This window comes from Otolemur garnettii, unplaced genomic scaffold (genome assembly GCF_000181295.1).
Source record: "Otolemur garnettii isolate 467f Iridium unplaced genomic scaffold, OtoGar3 scaffold00014, whole genome shotgun sequence".
Classification (NCBI taxonomy): domain Eukaryota; kingdom Metazoa; phylum Chordata; class Mammalia; order Primates; family Galagidae; genus Otolemur; species Otolemur garnettii.
The window spans coordinates 4630506-4641627 of NW_003852409.1; the positions used below are offsets into that span (position 1 = coordinate 4630506).

Genomic DNA, 11122 nt, shown 5'->3' on the forward strand with positions numbered 1-11122 from the left:
CATTGTTCAATACAATAGCCCCTGGGTACATGTGGCTACTGAGCACTTGAAATGTAGCTACTGTGACTGAGAAATGAAAATTTTTATTTAATTTTAAGGACTGTAAATTTGCAGCACAACTCAGATATTAATATACCTTCAGTCACTATTACTAAATATGATCCACCCATGATTCTTACATCCTTTCCTTCCTGCTAAATTTAGCCAGACATTAATAAAGATAGTCTCTTAGAAATAAAAAGATCTCTGATTCCTTTTTCACAAGGTCAAAAACTCTTCTGACTTCCTAAAGATTTCCTGAAATCTTTTAAATCCAATCGCCAAAGGTCCCACTACCAGACTGTAACATCTTAAGGCAGAAATGGAAAAACAATAGTACTCTATTTAGCCTACAATTTTCTTCAGCTCAAATACTACTGTTTTTCTGAGATTTATTTTTCCTTTTCATTGTTCTTCTTTATTTATTTATTTATTTATTTATTTTAAGAGATGAGGTCTTGCTATACTACCCAGGCCAGCCTTTAACTCCAAGGCTCAAGCAATCCTTCCTTTCTCCTCAGACTTGAGAGTGGGATTACAGGCATGCACCAGTGCACCAAGTGCTTTTCTCTAACATTTTATATTGGTAATGTTCATATCTACAAATTTAGATGACTTACAATTAGAGCCCAATATAATGTTCAAAGTGCTACATAATGATAAAATCACAGAGCTCTTAGAGGAATCATACAGAATCATGAAGATCTTAATCACAATATCCTCAAGGATTCCCAAAGCAGCCAGTCATTTGGTTTCAGTCTTTGTAAGGACAGAATCAAGATCTGAGACCCACGGCATTCAAGAAGAGACTACTCTCCCAAGAGGCATGCTTTTGCTCTCCACTCTCCAGTAGGGTAATCTGAATGCCCTTGAGAATCCATTAAGGACTGTGATTTTCAGTTTCACTAAACTGATAATGACTGTTCTAACAGAAATTGGCCAAAGGGTCTGCCAACTTCTTTAGGTCCACTTTTGACATTTGGCCATTTCAGCAAAGCAGAAAGCAAGAATTCTTCAAACAACAAAAACCAAAAAAAAGGTATTCAATTCATGTACAAGATTTATTAAGTTACTGAAAGACTTGTCTTTCATTTCTCCTTTTTCCTTCATTCCATTCAGGACTAAAATTAACCCATCCACTTAATATTTCAAGGCAAAACTCAAATTCATCTTTGTCCAAGAAGACATATCTGGACTTCCATTGAGAAATAACTTGTTTCTTCCAAACATCCACAGCAGTACTTCCCAAGCTTTTATGTTAATATGAATCACCTGGGTATAAGCTGTTAAAGTCCAAGTTCTGACTTAGTAGGCCCGAGGGGAAGCTATTGAAAGATACTCTGAAATGATGCAGACGCCTAGGGTCACAACCACACTTCTAAATAGGAGGATCTATAGCCACTTCTATAAATACCCTAGGTGCCCATCACTTTCTTTTTGGTTTTCTAATTATTTACATACACATCTTCTCTCCTCATCTGAATTACTAATTTCTTGGAGGAACAATACCTAACAATATGCATCTCAATTATCTTTTCCTCCACCACCAGAGATTGTAAACAGGCACTCAAATGACAGGCAAAAAGGAAAAAAATAATACCAATGATACAGAGTAAGTTCCTGCAGCCTGAACCACAGACAGTCCTCTCTACGGAATCAAAGGTAGACTAAAGATCAATAAATGTTGTGAAAACTGTTTTAATCACTTTCTTTTTGGAAGAAACAGAGTACAGCAATGGTCACCATTAGAAAAGCTGTGACCAAAGCATGCTATCCCTCACATGGATACTAATGCGAGGGGCACAGACCTGCAACTTGTTGAAAAGCTAGTAGATTTTTTTTAGGAACTATCAAATCAAATAATAAGTCTATAATTTGGAAAAATTAGAGGAATATCCTTTTTGAAAACAGGATTACACACAGCATCAATGAATGAAATCCATTGTGCTTACCTTATACACTAAAAAAACTTGAGTAATTTATTCAAGGTTAAGTAAATGCAAGAGTTGGAACTTACACATAGATACTCTGAAATCTATTTGTTGCACTATGCTGTCTCTTGAATGGATACTAATGATAGACAAAGGAATAATACTTCCATTGTTCTTGAACTATATGTTATGAGCACAGTTATTGTGAGTTACTGCAAGAAGATTAACCAATTTTTGAAGAGGACAAATATATGAACAAATTACACAAGGAGAAATATAAATATCAATAAATATGAAAAAATAATGAAATATTTATTTCTTTGGTTGTAATCGAAGAAATGTACCTTTAAATTGAGATACCATTTTTGGTCTACTAAATTGGCACAGATTATAAAAACACCCACCATGACTAGAGTGTGAGGAACTGAGCCTACTCGTACACTGTTGCTAGGAATACACACTAGTATAACTTTTCAGTAGGGCAATGTGGTATAATGTATCAGAAATCCTAAATATAAGACATACTATATGACCCAAAAAATTTAATTCTAGGAAAGTATGCTGTACATATATTTGGACGTTTGCAATGAGCATCACTGTATGCATCTTTCATAACTGTGAAAAACTGGCAATAACCAGTAACCAAATGTCCTAAGAGATGAAGTAAATTATAAAGCATTTAAAGACTGAGGATATAGACAGCAATTCAGATTACAAATTTTAATCCATCAGGCCAGGCACGGTGGTTCATGCCTAAAATCCTAGCACTCTGGGAGGCAAAGGCAAGTGGATCACTTGAAGTCAGGAGTTCAAGACCAACCTGAACAAGAGCAAGACTCCATCTCTACTAAAAATAGAAAAAAACTAGCCAGGGATCGTGGGAGGTACCTCTAGTCCCAGCTACTCAGAAGGCTGAGGCAAAAGGATTGCTTGAACCCAAGAGTTTGAGGATGATGTGAGCTATGAAGCCACAACACTCTATCAGGGCAACAGAATGACTGTCTCAAAAAAAAAATTTTTTTTAATCCATCAGACATATGACTGAATTTACATAGGGCAGTATATTTCAGTGCCTTTCAATCCAGTGTACATCATAGAACCAAATATGAATATAAAGAGTTAAAAATTCTATGTGTGTCTACCATCCAGAAATAGAGCAACAGTTCTATAGTAGACCAGGAACAGTTCAAAGAGAAATGCAAATGATCTTTACACATAAGAAAGCTCAATCACAATCCTAATATTAAAGAGACACAAATTAAAATACCTTGAGGTAACATTCCTCACCTATTGGAGTGGCAAATATCCAACCAATCATTTGACTTCCTACCTTGTTAGAGAGGCTACAGAACACTTCTATTACATGGTAGGTGAATCACAAAATGGCACACCTCTAAATAGATGAATTTCAAAATATACAGCAACATCTACAAAGTTACATATACATATACCTTTTGTCCTAGCAACTTCTCTTACATTTAATAGAAATCTTCCTCAAAGATACACTATCAAAATTATGTTTGCACAAACTACCATCTGCAGAACTATTTGTAACAGCGACAGAATGGTAACAATAGTGGATTGATAAATCTATCTAGCAGAGTATAAGCAGTTAAAAAGAATTACTGTATTTTTCCATGTAAAATGCACACCTTTTTCTCCAAAATTTCAAGGGAAAATTAAGGGTGCACCTTATACATGGGTAGTACTAATTACATTATCTATACAAATGTTTTGAATTTTCTTATTTATGCTTATGGATTAAAAGTGTAACTCTAGGGGGTGGCACCTGTGGCTCAGTGGGTAGGGCACCAGCCCCATATACTGAGGGTGGCAGGTTCAAACCCAGCCCCAGCCGAATTGCAACAACAAAAAAAATAGTCAGGCGTTGTGGCAGGTACCTGTAGTCCCAGCTACTTGGGCGGCTGAGGCAAGAGAATCACCTAAGCGCAGGAGTTGGAGGTTGCTGTGAGCTGTGTGATGCCACAGCACTCTACCAAGGGTGATAAGTGAGACTCTGTCTCCAAAAAAAAAATGTAACTCTAGAAAGCAATCCCTTGGAAAATGTCAAAATGGTTTTCATATACACTGAAAGCTTTAAGCTAACAGTTACTAACTAAAGAATATGGCAACAGAGCTGCTGACACCCTTTAGACCTCCTCCCACAGAATGTTGTCAGATTGTGGAGACAATAGAAAGAAAATCTTGAGATGTCAAGACAGAAGGTAGCAATGTGAGGAAAACCTCCAAAATAGCCAGAGGTTGAAAGGAGGTAAAGACCAGGATTCTAGAGCAGCAGCAAACTGGGATCTCTGTTTTGACCAAGATTATACAAGATGAGGTGGTAAAAGAACTGCATGAGAAAAGAATACTGATTTCTCAGAAACACCTAAATGGTGCTTTAACTTCATGAAGAGGGAAGGTTTGAACATGAGGACATGAACAAAACTTGCCCCAAAACTTCAGCAAGCCCAGGAGAATCAAGTTTTGGAATTTCATTCTTAGGTTATCAATCTTCGAAAGACTTACAACTTTAAGTTGTCCCAATTTGCCAAAATGGAGGAGATCCTACTCACATTTAATGTGCTATCCAACAGAACTAGGGACGTCAAAGGAGCAAAGACCTTGGTCACTGAAACTAATGGACATGAGAAAACACATTCCACTGTAGTTCTAACCTGTTGTGCATATCACCTATGATCATCTTTAAAAGACAAACGTTTCTGAAAGGAAAGATTCCTAGTGAAGTTATTATCTACGTGCATGAAAAAGGATGGATGAAGAAGGCATGAAAATCTACTTTACAAAGTCTGATCACAAAGACCTGGAGGATTACTTAAAAAACCCTACCTTGCTTGTTTTTGCTCACTTCAAAGCCCATATTACACAAAGTACAAAAGCAATCACAAAGAACTTGAAAACCTAACTTGCTGTGATACCTGGTAGGATAACCGGCCAACTGCAACCTCTTGATGTACCAGTAAACAGGCCCTGTAAGGCTCTAATGAAGAAAAAGTAGATGGAAGTCAGCTGGTAGTGATTTAACCCCAACAGGGAGAAACAAGAAGCATCCATCCTCATAAGACTGTATCAAGAATGAAGTGGTTTCAACAAATGCAGCATCAGCAATGCTATAGATGGAAGCAAGGACAATGAATTCACCAGGATGAGGAAAGTGACTCTTCAGAAATCACCGCTAATGTAAAAGTGAAAGTTGAAGAAGATGATACTTCTTTTTTTTGGAGACAGAGTCTTATTCTGTTGCTCTGAGTAGAGGTGCCATGGCATCATCACTCACAGCAACCTCAAATGCTCGGGCTCAAGCAATCCCCTTACCTCAGCCTCTTGAGTAGCTGGGACTACAAGCCCCACTACAACACTTGGATACTTTTTTTTTTCCTATTTTTAGTAGAGACAAGGTCTCCCTCTTGCTTAGACTGGTCTAGAACTCCTGAGTTTCAGCAATCCACCCCGGTGGCCTCCCAGAGCGCTAGGATTACAGCCATGTGCCACCATGCCAGGTCAAGAAGATACTTCCGATATTGACAGTGACAAAGAGCTCTGGGCCTTCTACAATGAGGAAATATTATATTTTTATTACTGGTACATAGAATTTCTTGTACCATATGATATTTTTTCCTAAAAGTTTAGGTCAAAAATGTGGGCATTTTTGCATTACACATGGCAAATTATGGTCTGAAACATTTCTATTCTTACCTCTAAAATAAATTTTTAAGAAACGATGAGGAATAATATGCCACAATTTAATCAAAGAGGAAAGAGAGACAAATATATACATACATAAATACAAATAGTTTGTACATTTAGAGAAAAAGGGTCATAAAATGGAAAAGTTTTTAAAAACAAATTTTCCTATATTAGGAGAGAGATAAGACAATAGAAAAGACAGATAGAAATTAGACCTATCTAAACAGTTTGCTTTATAGATTTGGCTTTGGAAGCAGCAAATTTTAAATATCTGTAAAATAAAAGATAAATTTCTAAAAACTAAAGATTAAAAGATAAATGAATGACCCTAACAATATATATTGACCTCATGATTAAGACCATACACTGAGTTACAAATTTATAGGAAATACAAAGAACAGAGAAACATAAAACCACACAAATAAGGATGTAATATCCAGAATGTGGGAAATTCTACAAGACAGAGGATCTAGGTTCCTAAATAAATTATAAGGGAAAAAAGATGAGATGAAGAGGGAACCTACAGGTTTAAGGAACATATGAACCAATTGGAATGTAAGGATTTTATATAGATTCAAAGTCTCCACTTTGGATAATTAATCTGTTAAAAATGAAAGAATGTGCATGTATTATTAGCAAAAATGTCTAAAACTGACATCTCTGAATTCTACTGTTCTTATTTTAAGTTACTTATGAAGATTAAATTGTTTACTTGGCTCTCTAAATTTACTAAGCTCCTTATACAAAGTTTTCTTGGCTTCCTACATATATTGAAAAAACCAGGAACAATAATGGAAAAAGCTTTAACTGTTCAGGTACAAGATAATTAGGGCTAGTATAAAACCTATTATCTATAAACATAATTATCAAGATATTAAGAAGAAAATATCTTCAGTAAAACAACTGGAGCATAGTGCTTTAAATCTCTGAACCACAGAAGTGACTGAGGTTATATAAGACAACTTCAATCCAATTTATTCATCTTATCTTACCTTTTCCAAACTCATTTACACAACCAACGCAGGAAAACAACACCAAGAAATAATTACTCTAAGGGGAAAATGATTCACTTCAACCCTGAATAAAGCTATCTGAGATAGAAAAATAAGCAGAAAAGGGCAAATTTTTAAATATATTATTTATTTTATTTAAATATATAGAAAAACTCAGGGAAAAAGTTATCACTTTGAGCTTTTGTGCTTGGCTATACATTCAGAAAAGCTTTTTAGTAATGGAGTGGTAAGTTCCAAAATGCTTTTGAAATCAGGGAAAGATAGCTGCTTGCCTTCAAAAACTCGGGATTATGTTTCAGCTGTCATCTTATGAACACACTAAGTTTGAGTAGGTTTAGTTCTTCAGGACTGAAGTATAAAATGTCCAGAGAAAATATTATAGTAAGAGAATACATGGAATTTTAGAGCAAGCTATTTAAGGAAAGAATGATTACCTCAGCTAAGTGGGATCTTGGTTTTCTGTGAGTGTATGTGGGAAGGAATAAACTTGTGATCTGAAAGAGTTGGAGGAGGAGGAAGAAAGTACATTGGAGAGGAAAGAGGACAAATTATTAGACAGGTGGGATACTGTATGGAATAAGCAGGTTCCATCAGTAGGATAAACACCTCAAAGGCAAGCAACTCAAAGTTGTGATTACACAGGATAGATGATTCATTAATATTCACTAACTAGTATGTGATTATTAAAACTAGGCAAACACTGTATTAAATAAATCTAGCTTGACCTGTAATCCTAGATTATTAAACCTTTTCTGGGGCTTTATTTTCCAACAAAGTCCAGATATTCTCTACATCTTCTAGGTTCTATTTATTTACACTTGCATAGAGAGATAAATATACAAAATACTAACACTAACTAGATCTCAGTTAAATCTAGACTTTATTTCGAAGAACATCTCATATATTTGAAAAGATTGGCAGACATCCCATAAAAAGCATGAGCTTTTTGAAAATAGAGTCTTTCTCCTTTTTAAACTTCGCTCTCTAAATCCAAACATCCTTCAGGAAAGTGCATCAGATGTAGCTTACCTACTCAGTATCTCAACTTTTCTTTCCAGTGTCTTAAGATTTTTGCTCTTGTGCTTTTTGATAACCTAAAAGTAATTTCTAGCACACAGTTCATAATTCAAGCCAGTTTACAGTTAAGGAAAAGATTAGTATTTAGTGTCCTTAAGGAGATAGTGGTCTCTAATAATAGTATCATCCCAACACTTTTTAAAGGGGCAAAAAAATCAGTGTATAATGAAATTACCAAGAAACAGCACTGTACAGAATATTTTCTTCTATATGGAAGTCATTCACTGTTGAATACTTGTAAGAATCGGCAATAAGACATTCAATCACTAAATATTACCATGTTTACATGCAACTTTTAGTTTTCAAAAGTACTTTCACATTCCATTTAAGTATTTTTAGTGCTTTTCCTGAAAAGGTCCAAGTGTGATAAGAAAAGAGAGAGAAGGAGAGACGAGAAGAGAGGAAAGGAATTATTTCAAACACAAATATTACAAATTTAATGTGATAGTGGTGGAATAAAAACTATAAATCAAGAAACCTCTTTCTAAGCCCAGTTTTCCTTGTAACCTGCTTAATGATTTCCTGTGAGTCATTTAATTGTTTCTTAAATTGTACAGAAAGTAGTTCTTAATAATAGTGCTCTTAAATTTGAATTTATAAAAGTCCATTACAATTATTTTCAAGTACTGTATTATAGTAATAGCCCAAATAAATGTACATGTACTTCATTTTGCCATATGTATTTAGTTCTTCACTTTTGTCTCAATCTGACCTGGATCACTTAGCTTGCACACTCAAGATGTACTTTAGAGGAAGAGAGACTAGGGAAAGACTCTCACAAGATGGAATGACGCCAAGTAGATTAGGCAGTTAAGGAGTAAGTGTTTAAGCACTGAAGAAGAAACCTGCTTCAGTAAAGGGTTTGGGGGAACTGGATGTAACAAGATTTGAGAGAGCTCCAGAACCAAGGCTGCCCGGTAATCAAACCTCCACCCTTTAAATCCTTATTCCCCAATGGACACCAAACCAGGCTCCAGTTCCGGGTTCCCAACCAATAGTATCAAGCCACAACAGAGGGATCTGCCAACCCGGGCACCGTTTCAGGGTTCCAGAGTGAGAATCACACGACCCCTGCACCTGTTAGCCCCACACCCTACCCCAATGAAGAGGAGTAAGAGAGAACACTACGTCTATCCTTGGTCCTTTTAGATTCAAGCTACCACTAGGTCCATTAACCCTCAAATTTGAAACCACCAAAATTGCTCCCTCCAGGAGCAAGGGAAAGCTCTCCGGCTGTGATCCTTCCACGTATCACTTCCCCAGGCTAATTCTCCAGCTTACAGGTCTCAACTCCCGACCGTGCTTTCTCTGGCCCTAGGTATCCTGGGCCTGGAACCGAACAGATGGATGGTGGGAGAAAGGCAGCGAAGGAGAGAGTACACTCCTCACTGCGAGAAGAAAGGGTAGGAAAGCTGGGGCAGCAGTGCTCCCCCTCGGCGAAGGTGGCAGGCCGTTCGTGCGTCCATCGAAGGGTCTGTCATTCCCTCACTCACTCACCAGGAGCAGCAGGGAGCATCTGAGGTCGGGTAAAGATAGGAAGACGGCAGGATTCATGGTAACGCTGGGGTCCGCAGCAGGGACAGGCGTTGGCAGCTGGGACTGGGCTGGGTGAGGTTGGGATAGGAAAGGGATAGGCTCCCGGAGCCGGCGCGGCGGAGGATTCTCCGGGCAGCGGCACCTCGCCCTCTCGACCCGGGATCCAGCGGCGAACACCCGGGACAACTTCCAGAGAGGCCTCGCACACCCTCACTTCCGGGTCCTGCTTGTCGCGGGGCACTTCGGGAAATGTAGTCCTACACTACCCTCACGTAATACATCATAGGAAGTCTAGAACTCCCTTTCCCATTAGGCGCTTGGTTTGTCCACCGAGAGCTCTATGCGCGAGGCCTTGTGGGATAAAAAGGGAGGAGGGCGGGTGTGTATCCGCGCTTCAGCGGACGGGAACTACAATTCCCAGAGGACTATGCGGCCAAGCGCTTCGGGGTGCCTTCTGGGGCCCTCCGCTAGCTTCTGCGCCTTGGAGGCTCACCCAGCTGGGTGTAGTGTACTGGGTTGGCAGGAGGGGCGGCCCGGGTGCGGGTCGCGCCTCCCGGAGCCGCCCCCGGGACGTCAGTCCTGGAGGAGGCGAGGGTGAGTAGGAGGGGGCCTGGCTGGGGAGGCTCTCATCGATCGGTCTGCGCCGCCTTGGCCCCTGCCGCGGACTCACGGCCCTCCTGGCCTGGGCTGTGGCCTGAGCCTCCATCATTGGCCTCCTCTCCTGCTGCCTCTTCTTTCTGTACTAATTCCGGCATTGTAAAGTCGGAGCCTCCTGCAGGGCCTCGGTTGAATGAGGCAATGACTGACCTATCCCTAGTTCTCTGAGGGCTCGTGTTAGGAGTAGATATATAAGGGGTGGGAAAGCACCTATAAAGTGGAAAGCTCAGTGCGAGAGTAATTGCTACTAATTAGTGGATCACTCCCTACTGGATAATTACGAAATTCCTTAGCCAAGCAGTTGAGAATCTTAACCTCGCCTCAGGTAGCGCTCCAGCATCTTCTGTAAACACTCAGCCAGGTATGAGCGCCCAAAGTAGTCACTACTAAGTACTCAGGAGGCACACTAGGTGCTTTTGTGGTTCTCCCTACTGCCTGCCTTTGTTCAAGCTTTCTTGCTGCTGAGATTGGCCATACTCCCTTCTCTTTACGGAATGCCATCTTCAATGTCATTATCTTTGAGAACTTCCCCAACAGCCAACTCTTTAGTCCTAATCAGAATTACTCTTTCTTTGTGTGTAACTGCAACACCACTAGTTTTGTACAGTTATAATTTGTTAGTTTTATTACATGAGCTTGTTCTATAATTAATGATGATAACTTTAATAGCACTTTAAGAAAGTGGTTTTGAATTCATTTATAAAAAATGACTTACAAAAAAGGGGGTGCTAAAAAATACATTTCTGTTAAAAAGTACACTAGAAAATGGCTTTCCCAATGTGACAAAATTAGTGGCAGAGCCAATACTCTTACTTAGTTCCCCCACTTTGTCCAGTGCTCTTATCTGTACCATTCATCTACATCTCTGACAGAGCCCCAGTGTAGTTGAAATGGGAAATTTAAAAAGAGGAAGGACTCAGAAGTATCAACTCATTATTCTAAGAAATTAAACTTTGATCTGGCTCAGTCTCTGGACTTAGCACTCAACCTGTGACCTTTTATTTAACAAACATTTACTTAAGCACTAACTATATACCTGTTACTATAGTAACTGCTAAGAATTATGAGGAGAAATATATATGTGTATGTATTGTATGTATACGTATTTATAACAGATCTAATTTTCAGTGTATGTGTATATATATATGTATATATGTATAT

At 38.6% G+C, this 11122-nt stretch overlaps 2 protein-coding genes across 5 annotated transcripts in view; one reads left to right on the forward strand and one right to left on the reverse strand.

Annotated features, from left to right (window-relative positions):
* Positions 1-9529, reverse strand: part of ERP44 (endoplasmic reticulum protein 44) — a 78212-nt gene extending 68683 nt beyond the window's left edge. Inside the window, exon 1 of the mRNA XM_023510547.1 lies at positions 9266-9529. Within this exon, the coding sequence (XP_023366315.1) occupies positions 9266-9322 (57 nt within the window). The 5' untranslated portion in view covers positions 9323-9529. The remainder of the gene's footprint in view (positions 1-9265) is intronic.
* Positions 9530-9700: 171 nt separating this feature from the next.
* INVS (inversin) overlaps positions 9701-11122 on the forward strand; it is a 167720-nt gene continuing 166298 nt past the window's right edge. For all 4 annotated transcript variants that reach the window (XM_003785169.3, XM_023510471.1, XM_023510472.1 and 1 more), the window contains exon 1: positions 9701-9898. The gene's annotated coding sequence lies outside the window, so the exon portion shown is untranslated. The remainder of the gene's footprint in view (positions 9899-11122) is intronic.